This window comes from Erithacus rubecula (assembly GCF_903797595.1).
Source record: "Erithacus rubecula genome assembly, chromosome: 6".
Lineage (NCBI taxonomy): Eukaryota > Metazoa > Chordata > Aves > Passeriformes > Muscicapidae > Erithacus > Erithacus rubecula.
The window spans coordinates 30,143,929-30,170,389 of NC_136688.1; the positions used below are offsets into that span (position 1 = coordinate 30,143,929).

Consider the following 26,461-nt stretch of genomic DNA (forward strand, 5'->3'; position numbering starts at 1 on the left):
CACAAGATTTAAGTAACCAGAAGATTTAAATAATGAATTTTATACTATTTTAGCCATAAGACAAGTCTGGTCTTGTACAATATATTCATGAATAAAAATCCGTTTCAGAAGGTTTTGCTCTGGTGTCAATGTTCATGATTGACTGCATATCTATAATTGTACATCTTCATATATCATGCAGAGAGGATGTTTCCAGTTATATACCTACATTTACAAAATGCATATTGAAGAGTATTGTGTACCATAGGGCTCCAACAGGCCTTTTCTTTATAACTTTAGTGAATGGTATTTTAATATTAAAAACTGCAATTAACCTCATCTCCCACGGCTTTCTCCCTCCATTGACTCTTTTTTTATCTCTACTTTTTAATGATCCCATATACAGTGAAGCACTAATGGGATTGTCAGCTTTCCCATCTAAAGCCACTGATCCAAAGCTTACAACCCTTCTGAAATTTTCCCCCAAGAAACTCAATAAATATATTTTTCAAAAGATCAAATTGATATTGCAGTTGTTGATTTATTCCTCCATTTTCTCCCTGAAGATTATTCCACTTTATTTACCATTATTTGACTGTTACTTCTCCCTGTTTTCCATGCTGTGCTTCATCTTTTTCTTTTTTAATATCACTGTGAGAAAAGAAGAGAATGTTGTCTTTATTTCACATTTAATAGTTTCAATTGCTTTAGTACTAAACCTTGACATCAATTAAACAGTGCCTTTTTTCTAATCATAAAATAAAATGGAATTGAATTATAAATTATTCTGTTATAAAATAATAAACAAAAGGATTTCAATATTTATAACCTTGAAGACCTTGTTTACTCTTACCACTCTTTGAGTTGCTTCACACAGCTGTCAGGATAATAATTAGAATATCATGTATGTTTTCTTAGATATTTCAGTTAAAGAAACTCCACCAACAGATACTGTCAAAGTCTTGATTTTTAATTTAAAATAATATTTATAGTTTTCATGAAATTTTTTTCAGAAAATAAGTCCTGTTGTGTTTTGAAAGGACCAAAATTGTCACGATTGCTTAAGAAGAGAAACTATTTTGGAAGCAGAAAAGATGAGAAAACAATTTTTATTCTGCTTGATGCATTGCAGCATTTTTAGAAAGAGATCAGCTATGTGATGTGGGTGAAGCCAACACAGCACACATGCCAATTATGCAGCATCTGATTTTTTCCCCCTGAATTTGTGTTCAAAGACAGAAGTATGATAGGGGAAGAAATGATTAGTACCCTTTCTTAGTACCAGATTAGTGCCTGAATTGAGTTTATATCATTGAATCATTGAGTCATTTTAATGTGCATAATTCTATCAGGATGCCTCCAAACCTGTGATGAGGATGCAAGAAAATCACCTGAGTGCTGCCAGTCTCATATAGCTTTTGTTAGAATTCCTGGCCATGTAGCCAGATGCTCACACACCTTCCAAAAATATGTTCTTAACCTTGACATGGAAGCATGGAAGGGAGAGTCCACAGGCTGCATCTAATCAAAAGAGGCAGGTAACCTGCTCTGCAGCACACCCTTAGTTTGTTTTAGAGGATTTTGGAGGTAAGGACTCTGCAAATAAGCTGTATGAATAACTTGGGCACCAGCAGACCAAATCATGACCAGTTCTAGAGGGACTCTAGTATTAACTGGAGCCTTACAAACCTATGCACTGAATTCCAGTACAAAAATTAGATTTAAAATGTAATAAAAATTCAAAACAAGAAGTGTACCAGCAAAAACCTGAGACATTTAATCGAACTCAGGGAGTGAGCTATATTCCACACTTCTAAACTAACTATGGATGGAAGTGACTACTGAGGCTGGCTTAGGGATTAATTACTGGATAAAAATAAGTAAGACTATTCTAAAACACCCACTAGCATGGAAGCTTTAGAAGTAGATTAGCTTTACTTAATAATTCCTTAGCAAAAGACTATCTTAACAGAACAGATTTTTTCTCTTCCATTGCTGAGTCTTGATCACCAGAGACCCAGAACAATGTTGAAGGCATCTGACCTTCATCACTGAATCAGTGAAATCACAGACTGAAACGTGGGGGTTTCTATTCTACCCACTCCTAAGTTCTTTTGCCAATCACATTTCTCCTACACCCTCTCTCAGCATTTCCTGATTTTACTGCCTCCTCCAGTATAGGAAGGAAGGAGGGTCTTCCCAGTAGTAGCTGCTGAAACAAATACCCTTTCAAAATGAGCAAGTGACAAGGTCTAGAGCAAAAAGGTTTGAGCTCTAAGCATCTGTGAGTGTGAGGCATGTTCTACTTTAACCATGCAATCTCCTAACAATAGCACTGAAATAGTTTTCCTTACCTCTGCTATTTTGCATTTCACCTTATACTGTCAGCTGCAGGAAATATAAACACACTCTCACATACAATATCACATTAATCAGGTCAGAATTTATTTATTATTTGTCTTTAAAAATAATTCAATTTTCATATGAGAAAGTGCTTGCTTTTGTTTCTGATTTCCCAGATTTCCAGGTAACCTTAATTTTTATGTGTTAACCATAGATTTAAAAGTATAACAAAGTGGTTTTAGGGGCTAGCTGACTAATGTTAATTTATTGGTGCAATACACTGCATCAAAAAATTAACAACTTTAGCTTCATGGCCTCATTTTCTCCTACTAGAATTAACAAACAGTTCTTCAGGCACTCTCATGTCTTTTGTGTTTCAGAAGGCATCAGGCCACAGTCAGAGTGGGGGGCTACAGAGCTGAATCCAGCCGTGTTCCACAGCTGGAATCCTCCTCTGTGCCCTCTCTCCACTCTTCCTCCTACAGCTGCCTGATGAATTGCACAATAAAGGAGGCCTTATGGGCAGCACACACAAAAACAACTCTCTGACCTCCACTACGTCTAGCTGCATGTGGGGATTAAAAGGTATTTCAGCCTCTATCTTGGCATTGCAATCCATTGTAATTCATTGTAATCAGTAAAACTCCTCCAGTGAAAGAGGTCTACAGAAACAGAAGCCATCAGCAACCAGGGTCTGGAGGAGGACCTGTTGAGTAGAAAACTTATGAAGGATTTGAAATGTTTGGTTTATTTGAGGAGGACTGACTTTGGTATATCAGCAGATACATGAAGAAACTAACGACATTTAGTGACCAATGGTAAAAATATTGAGTAAAAGGTAATGATTTTAGTGAGTGTAATGAAGACTGAAGTTCCTTAATAATGAAAAAATACATTTACCAAGATGGAAAAAACAATTTTAACACCATTCCTTTCTGAAACTACTAATAGTCATAGATTATCTCCTGTTTTACAACATGATGTTATCAATTTTTAATTTTTTTAACTACTTATGGGGTAACTATTAATAAATCATAAACAAGAAGCTTATTAAATCTTAAGGTTTTATGAGACTCAACTGTCATGTGGAAGAATATTTCTTAGAGAGTTCAAAAGGCAGCAATAGAGATTTGGGGGAGATCCCATAAGAAACAGAGTGGCTTCTTACTGATTCACTACGGATAAAGCCAAATGGTAAAGTGAAAAGACACAATATTCTATTTCTAGAGTTAAGGTTTAGCCTGTGTTTCCAAACAGAGAAGCCACTGACTACCCAGCAGCTGCAGGGGCATTACAGGAGCTGTCCTTTGAAAAGCTCTTCACTCTAAGTAGTCACAGAAATACAACTGTACCCAGGTGTTCTACATCCGTTTAAAAATTCTGGGAACTCTTACAAGTATTTATCTACAAACATAAATTATATTTGCAAAAAATGAATGGTGGTTGATAAATTGTGGGGATCTGGAATATCTAGGGATGCTGGCTTATATGAAAAGGGAGAGACAAAAATCATACCCCCAGTTTGTAGGGAAATTCAATATTTGAAAATACAAAAGGTGCTGGGTATCTGAAAAGCTTAGTTAGGGATGTGTATTTATGCCTCTATATTGATGACACACATATACCTATATATATGTGTATGTGTATGAAATTATGTACAACCAAGATGTAGTTTTACAAAAAACATTTCATTAGTCCATGACAATAATCAATTACAGGATCAGTAGAAATGTCATTAAAAGGACAGATAACAAGATAACAAGATTGTCCTACACTGCAAAAATCCCACAACACTTTCTAAAGGTACAAAATACAATCAAGTATTGACTTATACTCTGATTGACTTATACTCTTTTTGTGGTTTTAATTTTTTTTAAGAATAAGCATCCTACATAACAATAAAGTAACACACACCTCTTTATATAATTCTTGATATTTACAATGTTCTCATGTGTAGCCATGTAATCTCTCACATGGTTAGGTGCTAGCAGCATTATTCACAATTACATTGAACCAACGTTGTTGCATCCATCACTGTGTATTCTAATACATTTACTGAGCAGAGAGTCCATAAACATTTACAGAACATTCTTGATCAACAGAAATCAAAAACAACAAAAAAATACCCCATTTAATTTCAGTAAGAGCCAATGCCTCATTTCAAGAATAACAGTGCAGGAACTGTAACTACCTCATAAATTTTGCCTTTAACTACAGCTTTTATGAGAGACACATTCATTTGCTAAAAATCAAACATAGTTTATTGAATGACTGGTCTGATTAAATATAAAATAAACCCATCCTAATAATCAATTTGAACATACTTACTCTACACAGGAAAAGCTCTGGATACTGACAGAACAAAGCTGACAAAAGAGTTTTATAAAGACCTCTGCTTTCTTTTCATAAGTAATCATATGCTAATGCACAAAAATTATAGGCCCAGTAGGTGTGTTACAAAATCAATCATGTGAAGCTAGAGAACATATTTTTACATTAGTACACGCTAATCTTTCACTGACAAAATTTTCCCCTGTGGACACTGGGGCTAAAAAAATGTTAATCACTTGTACTGTGATTGTTGATATGGAGGATTTATCCATCTGTAGGAAAACATTCTTATGGTATGATAATTTGTTATGCAAGCAACTTCACTGAGAGCAATGGTACATTCATGATGAGTTATACAATCCCTGAAATGTAATGTCCCTGGGTAATGTCACCACTGCAATGTCCCTCTAAAGTATAGCAGATATAGTATGAAGATTGTCTCTAACTAATATTCCAGAGTATCTCACTCAGAATTTTGATAAAAAGGCTAGAAGTGAATTTGAACTTTGTGTACATGAAGATCTTTCTTATTTCTTCATAAACATTTTTCTTTAGGACTTCCACACCTCATGACTCCTGTTGCCATTAACTTTGTTTTCTCAGGATGTTTCCTGAAGCCTCTTGTTTGTTCCACCACAAGGAGCCAGGTCACCAGCTCCATTCCATAGGCCTCCTGCTGAAGGCAGCCCCTTGCTTGTGAGCCCCACTCACTGGGTCAGTGCTGCAGGGCTCCTGCAATCTAACCAGACATCAGGCAGGCACAGGCAGTTCAGCTCTGGCACCAAAAGCCCTCTCAAATCTCAGCTAGTGGTCAGTCTCAGCTCACAACTAGGCCAGTACAACCCAGTCCCAGAAGCCACAGCCACCAGAGGGGTTGACTCCAGCCACACCCATAGCAGATGTGGTTTTGCTGGGCCAAAAGAGAGTGCCTGAAGATAACTCATGTTTCCAACCACTTGATGTTGATTAGTACTTGTAAAGTTACTTAAGGACAAAGAATACAAAATGCTTTAAATTGTTTTACAGAAGCATTAAAAAAATTGCTTAAAAAAATCTTTCCTCTTTAAAGGATGTAAGTTCTCTCACTGTTTATATATAGGTAAATGTTATAGAAATTTTTGGAGCAAGGTGTAGTACAACAACAGAGATTGCAAAAAATGTGTTGTAGATAGACTACGTCCATTATGTTTTACAGCCAGTTCTGATTTCTACCATTGTCACTGTTGAATAAAATTTTAAAATTTCCTTCAGAGGTACTGGGAACTGGAGAAATTCAGAGGTGTCTTCTAACCATCATCATTTTTACAAATGACAGTGACTTGCATCATTGAACAGATATTGGGACTGGCTTCATCATGTACAAAATCCATTATCTCTTTCCTCCACTATAAGCCCTTCCACCTCGAGCCCTTCCTAAGTCTCCACAAGAGTCAGCCTTAAAGTGGAAATTTTCTCAGTATTACATTCTCCTATCATATGTGTGTTCATTTGGAGTATTATGAATCTCCCTAGCCATTTAGTATTGGGGATGACAGCATTTACCCTTTAGACAGTCCTTGTTTCATCTCAACAGCTGATTGTGAAGCCTCAAAAGAGAAGTAGCACAGCCTGCATTGCTTGGTACATTGAAAACTAAATGAACAATACACTAGCAAAGAACTATAGGAAGAAACAGTTCTGCTGAACAGGGAGACTGGATGACCTAACCTGATGATGGGTGATCATCCCAGTCTAATTCCTAGCAGTTTTTAATTTATTCCACCTATTCTCAGGCTGAAAGAAAGGACATAAGACATCAAACACAATAATTGTAATGCAATTCTACTGCATAGTCAAAAACAACCTGCGTTGCTCATAGCAGCCACTGACTTTTTTATCCCAAGCACACCACTTTCATGCAAAATTTAACTTTTCAGCAGATTTTTGTAACCACTAGACACAACAGCAATGGCTTTGAAAAGACAGAATTTGCTATGTTACATCAATAACTGTATTTCCCCTTATTTCTTATAGAAGAACAATTATGGCAGTCTGGTATTGCCTTGCCAGTAAAGTTTCTCTTCCACTTTTTTCTTTTTCCACTGGCAGAAAAGCAGCATCTTAAAAGTCTTCCTGAAAGTTTTATTACAGAGGGCATAACACATGGGGTTAACAGTGCTGTTCACATAGCATAGCCAATATCCAAGGTGCCACAGTGTCAGGGGAATGCAGTCAGAGCAAAATGTGGAGATCAAAACCATGATATTATAGGGAGTCCATGTGATGATAAAAGCCAAAAGAATGGCACTTAAAGTCTGTGCTGCCTTGCGTTCCTTTATAAGAACCATCCGTTTCCTTTTGGTGATTTGGCTATTTATATTTGGATCCATGCTTTTGATGGAAGGCTCCTTTGACAGAGCAGCAGAACAAGGAGTTATTTTTACTTTTCGGCAACCATTGTTGGCTTCTTGGGTGCCATCAGCCTTAACTACCAAACGAAATTTATATGCCACACATTTTTTACTTTTTTGTACATGTTCTTTGGTAGGTGACAAAAAGTATTTCTGGTTCTCAAAATCACTTTCTTCAGGCTGGTCTTTGACAACAGCATCTGTAGTCTCATTATACTCTTCTTCCTTACTTTTAGATGGGCTTTTGTAGGTTACTTGGAAAACTGAGTCAGTGGCAAGTTTATCCTCGTCCTCTGAGGAAGCGTAGCTGCTGCAGGTGGTTAACTGGTCAGCCTTAGCCCAGTCCATACAAGCACTCGCTGCCTGGGACGCCTTCACCGTGGCTGACGTGCTTCGACTAGATGAAGACCAAGAAGCCTGGCACCTCTCCCTTTTGACTAAGTTTTGCTGCTTGCAACTGAAGCAAGACTTCAGGAGAGTTTTCTGAGGCTTTATTGTCTCAAACTCTGCCACAGACTCTGAGCCCTGCAGTTCAGCGAGGTCCTTGGTGCGTTTCTCCGTCTCTTTATAAATGCGGCAGTACAGAATGGTCATCACAGACACGGGAATGTAAAAAGCAGCAATTGCAGTGCCAAAGGTAACAATGGGTTCATTCAGGAACTGTATCTGGCACTCTTCAGGTGGTACTGTTCGTTCACCCACAAAATACTGCCAGCACAGTATTACGGGTGCCCACAACATGAAGGAAATTAGCCAAGCCATACCAATCATGATGCCAGCTCTTTTGGGTGTGCGTTTGGCTCTGTAAGTTAAAGGCCTTGTGATGGAAAAATATCTGTCAAAACTGATGACTAGGAGGTTCATCACTGAGGCATTGCTGGCTACATAGTCCAGTGCTAGCCACAGGTCACAGGCAAGGCTTCCAAGAGTCCAATGGCCTATGAGTATATAGGATGTATAAAGGTTCATAGAAAATATCCCAATGATGAGATCTGCACAGGCAAGGCTGAGCAAGTAATAATTGTTGACAGTTTTGAGCTGACTGTTAACCTTAAAGGATATCATCACAAGAATATTTCCCACTATGGTTATTAAGCTTACAATTGCAGTTACAGTGGCAATAGTAATGACTTCCCAGAGGCTATGCCCTTCTAACTGCTTATTGTTGATGGATGAACTGTTTACAACAGTAGAATTGCTGAATAAATTGACTTCCATTCTTGTCCTTGGTGTATTGTCATCAGGACCTTACCACTGTTACATACTGCTTTCTGCACTCAGAAGTATCCTTTTGCAGATAGCTATAAAGACAAAAGGAAAAAAAATTGGAAAATTTAAGTAGCTCATTCAATAGCACAGATTTCCATTAGTTACCATCAAAACACTAGTGAAAAAACTTATTATGCTATTTGTGTTCTCTTTTTGAATTTTGATTGTTATTTCTATAATTGTGAACATAACTAAAACACTCAAATGTACATCCTAGGACAATGTGCTCTGGCATTTTATGACATTTCAAAATGCAATCTAACTATCATTTAATAAGACAATCAACCACTCCAGCTCTTACATTTTGAATACCTTAAGAACCCTCTACATATTATCAAAAACAGACATTTAAAGCTTTTCTTTGCAGTGGAATAACACAGTGAGTCACTGTGTTGCTTCCTACAGTATTTAAAATGCATGTCAAGGTTTCAGAAATTATCTTTGAAAAACTTGTAAAAGTCACCAACAATAGAAAGAGAGTAAGTGAATACTGGGGACACACAGGAGTTAGGAACCACACTGGCATGATGACAGCAAGAAACAAATAGGTGTTAGAAGTGCTTGAGGAAATGGAGGGCGATCTTTGAGCAAATGAAGCAGGTGAGGCCAAGAAGATATCTGTGGAAAAAACTCTATTGAGTGATCTTAGGCCGGAGGAGACTGATAGGGTTAAGCATGGAAGTACAGCCTGGATAATTTGGACGAGTGAATGGTAGGACTGAGAACACAGAAGATAAAACTGTAGAGGAAGAAGCAGAAAACCACAGTGGTTAAAAATGCAAATTTAGCAACTAATTTCAAATACCAATTTAATATTTGCATAAGCAGCAAAAGGTGAAAACAGGAGCACTCTATTAATGCATACATGCCACTGACATCCACTGCTTTCTACATTCCTCATTGCCATTTCTTGTGCCAATGGACCTGAATTAGGCAAAGTTTCTTTCAAAGATACCTACTCGGTTTTGAGTAATTCCATCACATCAGGTTATGCTAATCACTTATTTGATGCTTAGTCTCACTAAACTGTGAAATTTTGAAACAATCAAATAGTATTCAGTTTTTAAAGTCAGAAATGAAAAATAAATTATTAACAGATTTTTCTACTGGGCTTTTATGCTGTGTAAAACTGGTATGATCTCTTTTTTTCAAAGCAGACATAGGCTCAGCTAAAATTATCACATGAATCACCTATTAAAGTTCATTTCTAAGTCTTTAAGATTCTCTCTACATCAGATCTCTATTATATGGTCCTCCCTATCCATTCACAGCACTTCTCTGTGTTTTCATCTTTCATCCTAACTCTCAGAACATTGTTTTCTTTGGTCTTGACAAGTGTCTTTTATTAACTGCAAGTTTTTACAGCCTATCTCTTTCCCATATCTGTCTTTTATACCAAGTAGTTGTGTCCTGTCTCTCACCAGTTATAGAATTTTTTATTGCCACTAGTTGAACTTTCAGAAAACCACTTACTTTTTTTTACATTGTCCCCTTTGTCCAGGGAAGTCACCAACCTTGGAGGTTTTTAAGAGGTGTCTAGATCTGGCACTGGTTTAGTGGTTTTAGAGGTTACAGTGGTAGTTCTGGGTTCTGGACTTCATTTTACAGGTCTCTTCCAATCTTGTTGGTTCCAACCTACAATTCCATGATTTTTATTTGCTTTTACTGTTTCCTTTACTTTTTTCCCCAGGTCTCCTAAATACCCACAGGAGTGTATCATGTTTCTATTTCAAACTCTGCTTAAATGGTGATCTCTTGTTGTGATGAAACTGGATAATGGTAAGCTTCCTGATATACTGAGACTTCTGCTTATCATACTTCTCAAAATGGTTCTCCTCCATATGTGTGTGTCTACCATATCCCATTTTATATTTACATGTTTGTGCCTCTCTATTCTGCTTATACACTGAGCCTAATTCAACAGGATTCTAGTTCATGTATAGACCTTGCAGACTAGCAACAATCATTATACACGTATGTTGACCATCTGTACACTTGGCTCTCTCTCTCCAGCTCCAGAGCCAGTCTAGCAGACAAAAATAGCTGAAGTGCCACAGCAGTTTTAATTAGTCCTATGCAAAGAAAGACATTTCATCCTGGTTATGCATTCTGCAAAGACTTCCCCCAAGTCAGAGTTGTCTTGATGGCTGGTGCACTGGCTTTACAAATCTTTACAAGAACTTGAAGGGTAGGAACTCGTTTCATGTGAAACAAAGGTGTGTGGAGCAGCTGCATGGCTGTGGTAGGTAACTGAGCTGTGAGAGAGGAATCTGTATTTCTGCTACCTCACATGGCTTATGCTTCTTTTTCTGTGGACAGTCAGCAAGTTTTTCTGTGCATTAAAAGCCCCACGTGACTCAATTTTCAAGCATGGCAGTATGGTAGTGGGTTTAGTGTGGCAATGTCAGGGGACAATGAGGGCTGTTCACTCTGTGAAGGAAGGTGAGGACAATGCCAAGGCAAGGGGGAGCTGAGACCTGACCAAGAAGTAGCAGGATGTGGAGAAGCATGTTTGGCACATGAGAAGGCCAGAGACAGTGACAGCCCAGTGCTTGCACTGATGTCTTGAGAGGCTACCTAGAACAGAAGCTAGACAGAGTTAAAGGATCAAAGTAGGTATTTATTAAAAGGCCTTCAAAGGATACACCTTGGGCAGTGCAAGACTCTGGCCGTGGCAACACTCAAAATGCACACTCAGTCAGGAGTTTTCATGCTTTTATAAGTTCTGGTCCATTTTCATATTGGGCTTAATTGTACAATTAGAGCTTCAGGTTATGAAGTCCCATCTCCTCAGTTTGCTCTCCACTGTTTACACTTTTTGGGCCCAAAGCTGCAAATGGTGTCCTTGGCTCTCAAGGTGGAAAAGGATTGTTTGGTCTAATTAAACTGTGAAGAGAACTTGCTAACACTTTATATGAATAGAAGAGTTAAATACTAATGCAGTACAGAATCTGGAAAATATGAAAGCTAAAAGTTAAGGCATCAGCACAGTAAGTCTGCAGTGATGAGGCAGGTCCCAGACCAAGACAGGAAACCCAGCCAGCAGGTCTGAGTCAGGATCTCAGCCAGGATTGAGGAGATAGAAAGCCAGGTGCAGCTCCCAAAGAAAAAGGGTGGGAGGCCCTCATTTCCAGCTTTCTTCAACACATCTTACCAGCAGAACAGCTGGCCTTGGGCTTTTGCAAGATATAAACTAAGGCTAGAGATGGTCTTAAAAAGGTACTTTAAAAGCTATGAATAAATATCAGGCACTTGAATAAACCTTTACAAACTACACTTGCCAAACACCTGGGTTTGAGCAGCCATGTAGAACAATTACAGATTGTTCCAACTTTCTGCCTTTCTTTGCCAGAAGATGGCACTTGCCTCAGAAGAGGGAAGACTGGAAATTGTATAGATGCTGTGGCCTGTAATGTTTTGTCTTTGCCATAGATAACAAGTGTCCCCTCCTCTCAGGTCACACACATTCTCCAACATTAGCAATTAGGAAGAAAGACTGCTCAAACTAGACCATGTGGATTGCAGACTTCAGAGCAACAGGAGAAGCAGAAATTGTTGTTGTTGTCTTGACACAGATGTTCTTGTTTTAAACTGACATGACTTGGAGAAATACTGATAATATACTATGGAAATATATAATTTCTTAATAAATTTCTTAATAATTTCTTAATAAAAAGCACTGGTTTTTTATTGTCATGCAAAGCCTTCCCTCCCTAATGGGCTATTTTACTGTGATGTCTATAAAGTTGACAACAGCTGATTTCCTAGTATGCAAAGATCTCTTCTTGGCATGTTGATCATTCTCATCATCTCGTCATACTCTATCCTCTTTTGTTTAAGAGATCTGTGTTAACACTTTGTGGCATTACCTTCCTGTCATTTATTTGTGTATCACTCAGACTATAAGAGCCTGTGAATGGGACTTCTGTGTGCTATGGTAACATAATTTATGTTAATTGTCTGTCATAAGAGATGATAATAATAGGGACATCAAAACTGAATTATAAAATCAAAATGCATATGCACAGCATTATGACTTTGCTATGTCTCACAATTATTAATGCATGATGTTCACGCTTGTGAGTTGCAATGGTATTTGTTGTGTGCTGCCAAGTAGTAATGATATTTTTTTCAATCTATCTGTGAGTAGTAATTAATGTGAGTTGTTAAATTTGTACATAAAGTCAGTTTACAGTTATCTGCAGGCAGATTGTTCATGTCACAGATTAATTGCACCACAGATGCAGGCACAGCTTGGGTTCACCAGGTTTTATTAGCTCCATCTCATTCTTGGTCTGTCAGACCTGTGGTGGCTGCATGAGTATTGCTTGGATGTCTTTGCAATGTGCTTGGCAATGCTGCTCCCCGTTACTTTATTTATTTTCTTGTGTGCTAAGCTAATTTACGGATTAGCTGCCCACTGTGCCCCAGAACTCAGCAGCCCACAACACTGGTAGTTGTGCAGCTACAGTAGTGCAGCTACAGTACAGCCCATAATTTCACAAAATTTTTCTGGAATGACTCCTGGGTTTAAAAACTCTTCGAAACCAGACTGATGCTTTAATGTGTTGTCAAATTGCCTGTGTGTTCAAGAGGCATCGGGCTAGCTGGTGTCAGGAAACTGGTGAACTTCCCTGAGAACAGCATGGGTGACTGCTTAGTTTAAGAAGAGCAGGACAAACCAGCCTAGCACCATGGCACAAAGCTGTTCTTGTTTCTGCTCTGTGTCCTGAGAGGAGGATGCTCCTCAAGAGGCTGCAGTCAGCTCACGGGGTTCAGGCAGTGCAGGCATCTGCGCAACACCCTGTCAGCCTGGGATCAGCTACTTTTACCCTCATTTGCTACAGAAAGCAAAGGTCCTGCACTTGGTCACAACAATCCCATGCAGCTCTACAGGCTGGGGCAAGAGTGGCTGGAGAGCTGCCTAGTGGAAAAGGTGCTGGAAATGCTGGTTGGCAGCAGCTGAACATGAGTGAGCCTGGCCAAAAAGGCCAAGGGCATCCTGGCCTGGATCAGCAATGGTGTGGCAGCAGTGATTGCTCAGCCCGTGCTGGGCACTGGTGAGGCCACACCTCGAGGGCTGTGCCCACATTTTGAGTGCTGTGCCCACATTTTGAGTGCTGTGCCCACATTTTGAGGGCTGTGTCCAGCCCTGGTCCCGTCCCTATAGGGACACAGGCACAGGAGCATCTCCAGAGAAGGGCAGCAGAGCTGGGGAAGGGTCTGGAGCACACGTCCAGCTGAGGGAGATGCTTTTGGTTAGTGTGAACAAGAGGTGGCTCAGGGGAGACCTTCTCGCTCCACAACAGCTTCAAAGGAAGCTGTAGTGAGGTGAGGATTGTTCTCCCTGGTAGCAAGTGACAAGAGGAAACACTGCTGGAAATTTACATTGGGCATTAGGTAAATTTCTTCACCAAGTAAGGCATTGGAACAGGCTGCCCAGGGAAGTGACAGAATCACCTTCCCTGGAAGGAATTAAAAGATGTGTACAAGTGGGGTTATGAACATGGTTTAGTAGTGGAAATGGCAAGTACAGGGTTAACAGTTGGACTGAGTAATACCCAAGGATTTTTCCAACCTAAACAATCCATAATTAATCTGTCTATGGCTAAGAGCTCTATTTTCCAAACACTAGACACACGTTTTTCTGTGTTTATCCACCCACTGGAAGAGGCCTTGCCTCCCTGCTCGCTGGTACCTGCAGGAGCCCCGGCCCGGCCCGGCTTGCGGGGCGCCAGCCGCCCGCAGGGGGCGCTGCCGAGGCCGCGCCGCCGCCATTTCCCCGGGCCCGGCGAGCGGCCCTTTCCGGCAGTGGGCGGGACGGGAGCGGCCCCGGCGGCCCGCGGCAGGCGAGCCCGGCCATGCAGGCGGAGCGGGGCGGCAGCCGGCCCCGCAGGGAAGGGGCCCGGCACGGCCGGCGGCGGCCTCCCGAAGGAGGCGGCGGGGACGGCCACGGGCGCGGAGGAGGCGGGGGCCGGGGAAGAGGCGGCGCTTACGGGCCCCGCGGAGGCGGGGGCCGGGGCCGGCGAGAGCCTCGAGGCCGCGGGGCAGCGCCGCCGCCCAGCGCCCCGCAGCAGCGGCGGGTAAGCGAACAGAGCCCGCCCTCCGCTCCGCCGCGGAGGCGGGGCGGGGCCCCGGGGCGGCCCTCGGGCTGGCACAACCCTCCCCTTCCCTCCCCGGCTCCTCCTCTCCTCTCCCTGCCCTCCCCTCCCAGGTGCCGTGCCCCGGCTGTGGGATGGGCTGGCAGTGCCGGTGCTATGCCCGGGAGAGCTCGGGAGCCGCAGCCGCGCTGTGCGCCCCTCCGGCCCGGGACAGCTCGGGCTGCGCACTCCGGTGCAGCATACACGGGGCTTCTTTTTGCCGAAATACGTGTATAGTTTTGCGCTGAAAAGATAAAAGTCTTGTTTGAAAAATGCATCTGAAAAAATACATCATGAGTTTGCAAGTAGAGATGAGGAATTGTTGAGCATTTTTGGCACAGTTGTTTCAGTGGCTGGACTTGGACGATTTTAGAGATCTCTTCCAGCCTTAGAGATTCTATGATCAGAAGTTGAAATGCGCATGTGTCTTGTCCAGCCTGTGCTACTCGCAGTGAAGAGCACACCTTGCGTAATGGATATCTGCGATACACTGGATATGTATTTGTCATTAATAGAAGTTGGTCGTTGTGCTTCCACCCATTATAAAGTGTTTTAGCAGATTAAAAGTAGCACAGACATACCATTGTGTACCACAACTACATAGGCAATTTCCTATGGGGGTTTTAAAATGTGTTCTCCAATTCACCATGATGTGAGGTCAACACTGTGCCTTTAAAAAGAGTTTCCATAAAGAATGCTTTGACTGCTACATTCAGACTGCTTTGCTTCTGTTAGCATTGTTGCAACATGGAAATCATAGTTGTCCCTGGATTGGCAAAGAGATTAAAATGATGGCCTAATGCTAATTGGTGTTGGCAGCACTGGGAGTCCTAATGCAGATGGACCAGCTGCTACCCCAATTCCAGCATCATGTTGATTAGATTCACTTTGACTTTTATGATGCCGTGGCTTTAATTGAACCCACTCAGTGTTTTATCTGTATTAGAACTCTCCTGCTTGGTGGTGGATTAAAAAAAATAGAAAATGTTAATTTCATTATTGTATTTAGATATATAGCACTTGTGTTTTGGGAGATGAAAGTTACGGCTGGATTGGTAGTTACCCAGAATGCTGGTCAGTGCTTTCATGTGTAAGCAATATAAATTGCTGAATTCACACTGATGTTTGTGGACATGTTTGGACCCTGGATGTGAAACAACAGCTTTCCCTCATAAGCTGCATGTAGGGGAAATTCAGCACCTCCATGTATTAGCTGGGGGAATTTCTATTCTGGACTGATTTTTTCCCAAGTAAGTCAACTCTGCAATTAAAAATTTTTCTTTTGGGACACATTGCAATATATTTTGCCACTGCTCACTTTTTTACTGACTTGGATATGGTCTTCATCTTAGCCTAGCAAAGTGACTTTATTTTTGGCCAAGGCTATTATGGTTTGGGACTTTAAAAGTGGATCAATAGCTAAGATTTTCACAGAACTCTGCTAAAGATTGTTCAAATGTAATATTCTTCCTGGACTGGAGGGTTTTGACTTTAAGCACTGTACAGTATCTTAGCACACCTGCCACCAATTTTGTGTTTAGCAGCTTGGATGGGACTGGCTTCCAGCAGTCCACCCACAGCTTCACCAGCTGTGCCAGCCTGCAGCTGCTGAATTTTAGTTCTGTCTCTGAGCCAATCTGATAATTCACCACTTCTGGAGCAGGGAGGGTCTCCTTCTCCCATCAATGTAGCCAGTGTTTATCTGACAGACAGTTGTTCCCTTTTAATCCCAGCTCTTTAGTGTTCTCTGTGTTCAGCAGAGTGACTTGTATTACAAGGGTACACCACCTCAGTGAGAGGATGCTTGTCCCAGAGTAAGTGTTTTGTGTGAGACAAGACCCTGCTGTCTTTCAGCAATGGGGGTAAATCTTCTGATGTGATGATGTGTGAATTGCAAAACTAGGAAGTCAGGTAATAAGGCAAGGCATGTGATGGTCTTACCACATTCCCTTTCCTTACTGTGTGCTGAGATGCTAGGGTCTTCTCTGAAAAATCTTTTTTTTTTTTTTTTTTTTTTTTTTTTCCCAGTGAAGTAGAAATTGGCATTAAATTGTGTAATATTTTCGCAGCAATATTTCTTAGTCAATTGCATTCACCATAAAACACTGTTAGCTTTAAAGTGTTGTGTTTTGGATGTTTTAATTTAATGGCTCCTAAGCTTGCATTTGAAGCTACAGGACATTATTTCTGACCTGTACAAGAGGGAGAAGAAAGTGTCACATTCAGTTTGCTGTTTTGTGGGGGATGTGAAGACTGGACACTATATGCTTTGTGCTGCTGCAGGGGTCCTGTAGTTCTTTGGCTTGAGTCATGGGTGATCAGCTGTGTTATTTGCACAGCCTGGGAAGACCCAGAAATTGCTAAGTCAGTTCTCCCATCCTCAGCAGCCTTCTAAGGGAGAAGGAGATCAGGTGCTGAGTTTGTATTCATACCCTGCATGGTAGATCCAGCTGTGCATCAGAATCTCAGAGAAGAAAGCTTCATGATTTTTGTCAGCTCTTGAGAAAGTGGCTCTCTGAGTAAATTCCCAGCTCCACTTTTGAAGCCTCTCTCATATGTGGAATTGATTTAGAAACCATGAACCATTAAACCATTCCTTGTGAAGAGGGAGAAGGTTCTTCCACTGGTTATATCTTTTTGTAACTAGTATGCATGTTGATTTAACTGTCTTGATTACTGAAGATTTTGTGTCCTCCCTTCAAAAATGAATGTCTAATTAAGACCAGCTGGTTTACCAAATGGCAGATTTCTTTGTAGATCTGTAATTTTGAATAATTTTCCATTGTTTTAGTCTGCTTTAGCTTATCTATGCTATGTTAAATAAATAAAACACATTTAAAATTACTCATTTTTAGTAAAATGGGGCATCATAATGCTAAAGTAAAAGGTCCAATATTATCTCCCACTTTAAATCAGAATTAATATTTTATGTACTGTCAGAATTTTAAAATTGCTCTCTCTAAAAGATACAGTATATTAAAATAGAAACAACTTTTCTGAAATTGTGGATAGGGTGCTTTTATTTTGATGGTCCTTGACCACATTTTTTGGGGGTGGTATAAGGAGATTTTCTTTTGTGCTTTAGGCTTATTACATATGCAATTTATGAAGTATTCTTTTAGCTTTCTACTCAATGATAGACCGAATGTGCATGTGATGCATGCTACTACTTCAGTGCAGTTGGAATTGGCAGGTCTGTTTCAATGTTCATTTCCTGGCTTTGGGCAGTATTGCAGTAAACATTTTGTTGTTATTAAATGGAGTTTAACAGATGGGTCTTAGTGCAGTCTTTCTCATGTGTGGTTAGTTTCAAGATGGCATCACATTTACTTAGCATTTATTAAATCTTCATTCTTGTGGTCCATGCACATATAGAAGTGATCTAAGAGAACATGTAATGTTGTCAGCATCAGATAAATTTTCCTAATTAGTGTGAACTAACCCTTTACAATCTAAGCAACTGAAAAAAAAAATAGTTGAGAGGCACAGTAACAAAAGCAACAAATGCAGATATATTTGATTTCCTTTAGAATGCTATAACAGAACTTGTGCAGATAGAAGAATAGATTTCTAGATCTTGGAGGCAATAAATCTTTTGACATTTTGTGTTAATGTTCTCAAAAGCAACTAGAAAAAACTTAATTAATGTACATCAATTTGTAAGCTGTGCTTAATTACTAATGAGGTGTGAAGAGCTTCCCTTCTCAGGAGTTTCTCTGCTATGATGGTTCAGTGTCAAACTGTTTTTTGTTAAATGGGATTCTGCAAGGCTTCCTTCTATATCTGCTCATGTTCAGTTTTCTATTAATAATTCCAGAGAAGAATTAAAATATACACTGTTAAAATTTGCAGACAGTGCTAAACTGGCAGGAGGGTGGAGTGCAGAACACAGTCTCAACAAATGGAAGAAACAGCCTGCATTTGGGTGTGATTCAAGGTCAAATGTAATACAAGCACATCTACATAGGAAAAATCTGTAGCAGTGTGTGACTGATTGTGGTGCAATTTTATAGAAGAGGACTGTCATCTTGATGGATGAGAAGGTATCAATTAGTGATACCATTACATTGAAGAACTAGTTCTATTTTTTGCAAGATTGGGACTAGCTGGGGAAAGTTCAGAGGGAAGGAGTGAAGAAAGATGTAAAGAGGATCTAGTTCTTTCTCTCTTTCTCTTTTGTATTGTATTTATTTCAAATTAGTTTTTTCTTTTTTTTTCTTTTTTTTTTCTTTTTATCTGGGGAAGAGGACACTTTGGACAGGTCTGGTTAGCAATCTTCCATAAAGTAGAAAGGTTGCTACAAAGAGATCCATTTTTGTCAGGACAAGAAGGAGGAGGAAGAAATTTAATTGGGGCCTTGAGAATAAAATTTATGACTGAAAGATTAAATAGCTTGTAGGAAGAACATGGGAATCATGACAGAAAAATATGTATGGTGAAGGTTACTGAGTAGAACTGAGCAGGTACTACTCAGTAGACCTGCTGAGCAACGACTCATCACAGCCCTATTTTTTTCTTTTATTTTTTCAAGGCTGTCTGTGTAATGGTAAAGCATAAATGCTGTTTATACATCCAAAGTTAATTTATTCTTTTTGGTTTCTAGACAATAGAGGAACCTGTTTTTTTCAGTGCTGGGGACTCCAGAGTTTCATAATAGTCCCTAATTGTTTAGTGTGGAATGGTTTAGTGATATTTATTGTTACTCATTCAGCATATTTTACCAACTTTCCTGCTGATATAACTTGGGAGATTTGTATTGAAAGCATCCTATTACACAGGTGAATATCATTGCTGCTGTGCAACTTCATGTCTGACTCTTTCTCCGTAACTTCCTTGGAAAGAGCTTGAGGGGTTTTTTATATTTTTGATGGCTGTGCATTTCTGTCCTCACCTACTTAAATTTGGTAGCTTTTTGGTAACAGGTTGTCTCAAATATTTTCTGTCTTAAAGAAAAAACGTGACTGGCTGCATATTTGGTTAATTATGTGAAACAGCTTTCAATCATAATCTTATTTAGATAAAATTATCCAGTCAAGTGGTGTGGATTTCATTCAGAGGAAATATAAAATGGTAATTATTTGAATATTGAAGAAGAACTCCCTGTCATATTTAACTGAAGATTTTAGAATCTTGAGAAGAACTAAAACTCCTGCAGATTAAGAATGCATGCATCCATGCATCTATGCATGCATCCATCCGGGACAGTGAACCAGTGCTGTAAGGTACCAGTAGGTGGTGCAGGCAGCCCACCCCTTGGCAGCTCCCGTGCTGGGCTGGAATTACTTGGTGAGGACTCAAGATGTGTGCATGTCATGGGCTTGGAATGTTCTTCTCTTCTCAGGGTGATGTTTTCTCAACGTACAGCACAACATGTGAAAGTCACATGTATGTCTGAGTTATTAGGACTTGCCCCTGGGTCTTTGAAACACAGCTGTGAAGAAGTTATTTGTGGGAGGGGTATGCTTTGTAATTCTGGGCTAAAAATCTTGCTGTGCTACTGAGATGAGTGATCCCAGATAGAACAATACAGGAGTTTGTTTGGATACATAAGTGAGGGACAGTAAGTATTTCTGCTGAAAAATCATCAAATTTGTTGAAGTGACGAATTTGTTTAAAAAATTATGCCATACAGCAGTGCTGCTGTTTTTCCTCACAAATAACTGGGTAGTTTCAGAAGCCCTGTTTTGAATTTCCAGCCAGTCTAATAGTCAGAAGGTTTCACTTTATTAAAAAAAAAAATCGACCAAATGCTGATGATTGATTCAGTGGTGATTTAGAGACTTTAAAGAAGTGTGGAAGAATATTTCTTACAGGCTTTCACAATCACAGGATTGAGCCTCTGTGATCCAGTGTTCTATGGTAAGGCATAGAGGGGGGCATCCATTTATTTCCCACTGTTCTTTCATGTATGCAATTCCTCTGTATTATGTGTATGTAGGGTGTCTAGGGGGGCAGAGCTGGGTTTTTCTGTTTGTTTGGTTTTTTGAAAATGACTTTAACTCTTCTGCAGGTAGACACTGTAGTACACTGCTGTAAAATCATAAATCTGCTGGAGCGTGTAAGAACCTTGCCTTAAGGTCCAGTTTCTATTCCTGTTTCTCTTTCCCCAGAGGATTATTCTACATTAGAGACTGTACAGTCTCTTTCTTTAACTCTGAAATATCCAGGGTCTTTGTCTCACAGAAACAGAGTGGTGATGCTGGGCTACAGTTCTTCCTAGGTTCTTTCACTGACCTGTTGTAAGGCCTTGAGTTTTTTTCTGATTGTCTGACAAACTAGACAACTAGGTTTTTGCTGGCTTGGTTGTTTTTTGATTTGTTTTAGTTGTTGGTTTTTTTTTTTTTTCTTCAATGTCCTTTTTCAGATTATATTATTCACATTATTATGTGACTGCACATTCAGTCAGCTGCTTTGCTGACTTCACTGGTGTATTATGTTCCTGTCAATTTGTAACAAAAAGTTACATGCCTGTAGAAGCCACAGAAGTGCAAATGATCCCTTCCTCAGTATTTCTTTTTCTTGCACTTCACCCTAATTATTAGCAAGGATGTTAAAGGATTATTGTCTCAGAGTAAAATGCTTTCATACAGACGAAATTTTAAAATAATTGTGCTAATGAGAAGAAGTAATTCCTTCAATCTTTTTGGTGTGGCTTTTAGTTCAGATTAGTGTCAAGGATGGGCTTTGATGCAAATTTGCCTTGTGGGTTACACTTGGTGTTATATTAGTGGACTCAGTGGGGTTTCACTCCTGATGGAGTCACAGTTGAAGCTGCCCACCAGCTGTCCAGACTGCTGAACACTGGCTGTAGCTCACCACTGCAGACTGGATGCAAAGTTCTCCAGCACTTACTGCTCTGTGTGTACTTAAGTTGACTCACCAGTGCAAATTGTAGAATGTAAGGATATGATGGGCACATAAAATCATGGGATTGTAGTACATCCCAGCAGGTACAGCCCAGTCCTTGTTGGTAATTTGGATATGTTTGCACTCTCAGAAAGTTCTGAATGGACTTTTAAAGCTTCTTCAATTCTTTTAAAGCAGAGTTAACTTCAGGGTCTAGGAGCATCCTTGTGTGGTAACTCTTATTTTTCAGAATTATACTCCAGACCAAGGGCAAAATAAAATTAGATTTTAACATCTTGGGGTTTTAAGTGTGGCACTGAGGACCTTGGACAGTGATTCTTCACTACATTATCTCAAGCTGTATGTTGGATTTAGGGAAGCATATTCTTAAGACTATTTAGAAAAATATATTTCACAGGATTTCTCCCTCCACCCTCTTCCAAAAAAGGTTGGAGGGGAATGAGGAAAGGATGTCAGAGGTTTGAATGGTGGTTTCTAAAATGTCTGCAGTAAGTTGCATTCAAATTTGATATAAAAATAACTAAGAGTATTTTTTGAGTGAATGCAGAGACAGATATATGAAAACATCCATGGTATTATATCACTCTGGTATAGTTATGAGACAGTTTCATAATAATGGTTCAAATACGAAACAACATTGCAACACTGAGCATCTCAAGAGGTGGATAGTGACAGAATAACCATGGAGATGCAATACACAGAAGTGGAGTTTTCCACACTTGGTAAGTTTGGTTCTGTTTGTGTAGAATTGTTTGAGCCTTGTTTAAAGTTAGGCTTTTTACAGATGTTATGTCTAGATATGAGTCATGCTCTTTTCTTCAGCTGTAGATAGGTTTGAACATAAGAACTTTTCAGGATCTAGACTTTTTTTCTCCTGGTGTTTCATATTGGTATTCTGCAACTTTAGAGAGGAAGCTTTGTTTATACTCTTTATCTGCAAGTTACATATTGTAGAGGGTGATGGCTCATACCAGGTCACAGTCACATGACTAATCTGTTTGAATTACCCATAAGAGATGCTAAAAATCAAGGAGAGAGAAATACTTTTTGCTGTTGAAGTTATTAAGACAGTTTCTAGAACCATACTTTGTGAAGCAGTACTGTTGATGCAGTAACAATTTTATGTAGAAACTTCAAAAACAAGTCTCTTTTTTATGTACTCCATGAGGTGTTTTTACCTTTAACTGGAGCATCATTCCTGTTAGACAAAACATTGATTTCAGAATAGGATGTCTCTCTTGGCTAATTCTATCTTTAGCTCACTCAGAGAGCTGAGTTCCAGTATCCAACATTTATGAACCAGTCTTAGTATTTCATCCCTATTTCAAAAATTCTCATCCCGTACAATAAAGACTAGAAGCTTTTTTCTTCATGCTACCTGTTCTCTCAGCTGCCCTTTCTGCTAATTAAGCTTCTCTTCAGCTTTGGTAGATCTCTCTAAAGGTCACCAGTAGAGCAAACTAGTGAAGAGGATTACTCTTTGTAGGAAAGATTTTTTTTTTTTTCATGAAAGAACCTTTGAGTCAAGGCTCTTCCTTCCTTAGTTTAAAGGTGGTGTGGTGGGGGGAGGCTTTAGCTTTTTCCTTTTTCCCTCAAGTTGAAAAAAGCATTTAGAAACTTGAACCTGTACTGGAAGAGCTCTGATACCTAGGTGAACAATAAGGAAGTAAATTGTTTCTGAGAGGCAGCACTGAAAGCTCATTACTGTTTCATCAATAGGTCACTATGTCAATATGAAAAGACTGTGAACATACAAACATTTATGTCACTTCATTTCCATTAATACTTTTGTAAAAATAGTTTTTAGCTTACTCTGTGTCACTGTAATGATGGAATAGATTGAATGTTTAACAGTACGATTTAATCTTACTAATACTTTTGACAAATCAAAAAGTTCAATACACAAAATATTAAATGTCAAGATTTTTGTTTTGTCTTTGCATTTGATTAGGTGTAGTCTGGAGAACAGAGCATAAAAACAAAAGGATTTGTAAATATCTATACTGACTTGTTTAAGTTGACTGCCAAGAATTGCAATTAAGTGACTGTTACAAATGCTTGTTTTCTGTTGAATAATTGAAAAGGGAAAAAATCTTATTTAAATTATATGAAACCCTGAAGGAGGAAGTATAATGAAAAGTGGTTTAATTATTTTCAGTGAGACAGCAAAACAGACTCATGACCTTATCAGTATTTGTTTATTTTCTTGCCTTATTGTATCCTTTGATAGCCCCACAAAATACTGGTTATAATACAGAAAAAGCGTCTCTTAATAAGGTGATGTATTATTTTCAGTTCTCTCAAAGTATATAGCAAAATCATCTTTGTGCATGACACTTTACCTTAGAAACAGCTTGTGGGTAATGTCACAGAGCCGTTATCACTGATGTTCTCTGGTAAAAAGGCAGGCAGGGGGTACAGAGCCTGTGCTGCATAGAGACAGTACACGATAAAAAAGTCTGCAGTGACTACTGAGGCACATGATTTGAGGATGGGGAAAAAAGTTCAAGCTGCGATATGTTTTCATCCCAGTTTCAAATCCAAAGTGCAGTGAAGTTTTTTTTTCACTTCCTAGGTACGTAACCTGCCAATGAACTTGAAATATTTTTTTATCTGAATTTCTGTCAATTCCTTTTTTTCAGTCCCTTTGTAATTTATGTACAAACATGGTATTGTCATGAAGAGAGTAGGAGTGAAAGACTGACATTGTGTTACTTTTTTTTTTTTTTTTTTTGGTGTGTGTAGGTGGTGATTGTGCATCTGCAGGACACATAGGCTGGCAGCTTCTCGAGTTCTCCTGCTGGAAAAAAAAAAGTGTCCAGATGCTGTACAAAGTAGAATAGGTCCAGCTGAGTAAAGAGATTAGATCTCCCACTCCAGAGTGCATAACACCCCTGCATTCTCATGGGAAGTGAGAGATGCAACTTGGAATGCATTTGTGCAGAAAAGGGAATTGAATTTATTTCTACATTCTTAATAAAATGCTGTTGCTGTGCAATAGCAGAAGAATCATGTATTGTATTTATTTACACATCACTTTGAGGTGCTTTGTTTTGGCACTCTCCTCTCTTTTGCTGCAGTTCCCATCTATTCTCAGTTCATTGCAGGATAAGCAGAACTATTTTTGCTGGAGAAAATGTTGTTTCTTTCCAAATTATACTGCTTTGAGGCCAAGTGCATGGCACACATTGGTGATAAAAGTCCTGCTTCTGACTTACCTGAGTCAAGAAAGTGTGATGTTTCTACACCTTTTGTCATTGTGATGTGTAGACAGAGTCCCCAGACACATTCATCATTAATTCTCGGACTGTAGTATAGGAGTTGGAGAACATGCTCTGGGATACTACTGCCTTTACCATCTTTGAGCTATCCTACTGAAAGAGCTTGAAAATAGGGTGTCTGGTGTGTAGCTGCCTTTTGCTCTGGGGGAGCATTGTAAAGATGCAGTGCATAATACAGCTGTATTTTAAATTACAGTGCATGTGGATTCAACTGAAGTCTATCACTTTCAAAGGCAAACCCGCCACAAATCAGACATTTGGCTGTAATTGGATGCATTGTGGGACAACACCTTGCCTGAAAGGACTCCAGATGATTAGCTCTTTTTCAGCTGTTTGTTCTAGGAAAGGTGCTACTGGCTTGTGTGAGGCAGGTTGATAATGGAAGGTGTAAGTTGTTGCTTTTTTTCACCACTTGGGCATTCTGTCAGGGAGGTCCTGCTTTGACCGTGAGGCAGGGATTACAATCTCTTAATTCATATGATTGATGAATTACTGTTTCACTCACTTCTTCTTTCCTTGTATTATTGAGCTGGCTGATTTGCAGATGCCTAAGAAAATGGATCAGCCTATACATTTCTCGTGTAATTTAAAACACAAAGAAGAAGAAAGATTTTGATGTCTGTCAAGTGGGTAGTTAGTACTCTCTGTGTCTTTTCTGGTTTTCCACTGTATAAAGAAAGAAATTCATTGTAGTATGGGTCTCAGAAATTGTTTAAAATTCTGTGAGTTGAGGATAGCATATTTTCCATGTAGCATTGCTGTAATACATGGTTATATTTTTTAGCATGACTCAATTATTTTTATAATCGGTGTAATTCAATATATCTATAACCTGCTTGTTTGTTTCTTGATATGGGATTTTGTAATCTGGGTTATAATTATGTATTTTGTTTGCATGTCAGGCAAACTGCTTTTTATCCTTAGTATCTTTTTAATAACTTAACTGTTCATTGATTTACTATGTGACTCTCTATTGTTCCTAAAAAGTACCCCTTTTTTACTCCCCATACTGGAAATATTGTCAAATCAGGCTGTACTCAAGTTTTAGTGCTTCAACATGCCATGCTGTAAATGTAAGAATGCAATTCAGTTTACAAAATGCATAATGGCTGGGTCTGCTAGTTTGTTCATAGAGAGGTAATAGAGATGTGAGGTTTTTTGGTAGCATGTGAAACTATGTTTATGAAATGTCAATACAGTAGTAATGAAAGATGAAAAATGTAGTAGCTATGCTACTGACAGTGTTGTAGTGAAAGGGGTGAGGATAACAAAATGCTATCATCTGGAATTTCTTATACAGGATCTTTATAGGGTTTCAAGTTGGTAGAGTGTCTCCTTTTGCAGCTTTGATTTTCATTATGTGAATATGTGTTTGGAATATGGCTATTATTATGTGTTGGTTGATCTGGAAAAGTGACAGATGTTAGCAGTTTTAATTTAAAGTCAGGATAGAATTTCCCACTGTGAACTAAACACCAGTACTTGTGTATATAATCTCTAAAATGATGCCTTGCACATCTGAAAATCGGCTCTAAAAGCAGTCACAAGTGGCAAATGTACTGAAGTTTACATTAAAAATTTAATCAATCAACATTAATATTTTTAGCTAAGGATTTTTAAAAGCTATAAGACTGACAAAGGACACCTCTGTGTCCACATGTATTATGTGAGAAGGACTAGTAGTGGAGAATCTTTAAGTCTTTAATGAAAAGAGAAAACAAAATTTACTTTAGAAAAAGGAGTTTAACATTGCAGGAAATTAAAACCAAGGATATGGCTTGCAAGTACACTTAGTCAATCCAGCAGATATTTGCTCCCAGATATGAAAAAAGGACCTGCTTCCCAGTTCCCATGTTTCATG

The 26,461-nt window shown here is 39.3% G+C and overlaps 2 protein-coding genes across 2 annotated transcripts in view; one reads left to right on the forward strand and one right to left on the reverse strand.

Annotated features, from left to right (window-relative positions):
* Positions 1 to 3,992: 3,992 nt before the first annotated feature.
* Positions 3,993 to 26,461, reverse strand: part of CHRM5 (cholinergic receptor muscarinic 5) — a 47,027-nt gene continuing 24,558 nt past the window's right edge. Inside the window, exon 2 of the mRNA XM_079307670.1 lies at positions 3,993 to 8,344. Coding sequence (XP_079163796.1) covers positions 6,675 to 8,261 — 1,587 coding nt within the window. The 5' untranslated portion in view covers positions 8,262 to 8,344 and the 3' untranslated portion in view covers positions 3,993 to 6,674. The remainder of the gene's footprint in view (positions 8,345 to 26,461) is intronic.
* Positions 14,083 to 26,461, forward strand: part of AVEN (apoptosis and caspase activation inhibitor) — a 79,852-nt gene continuing 67,473 nt past the window's right edge. Inside the window, exon 1 of the mRNA XM_079307671.1 lies at positions 14,083 to 14,395. Coding sequence (XP_079163797.1) covers positions 14,174 to 14,395 — 222 coding nt within the window. The 5' untranslated portion in view covers positions 14,083 to 14,173. The remainder of the gene's footprint in view (positions 14,396 to 26,461) is intronic.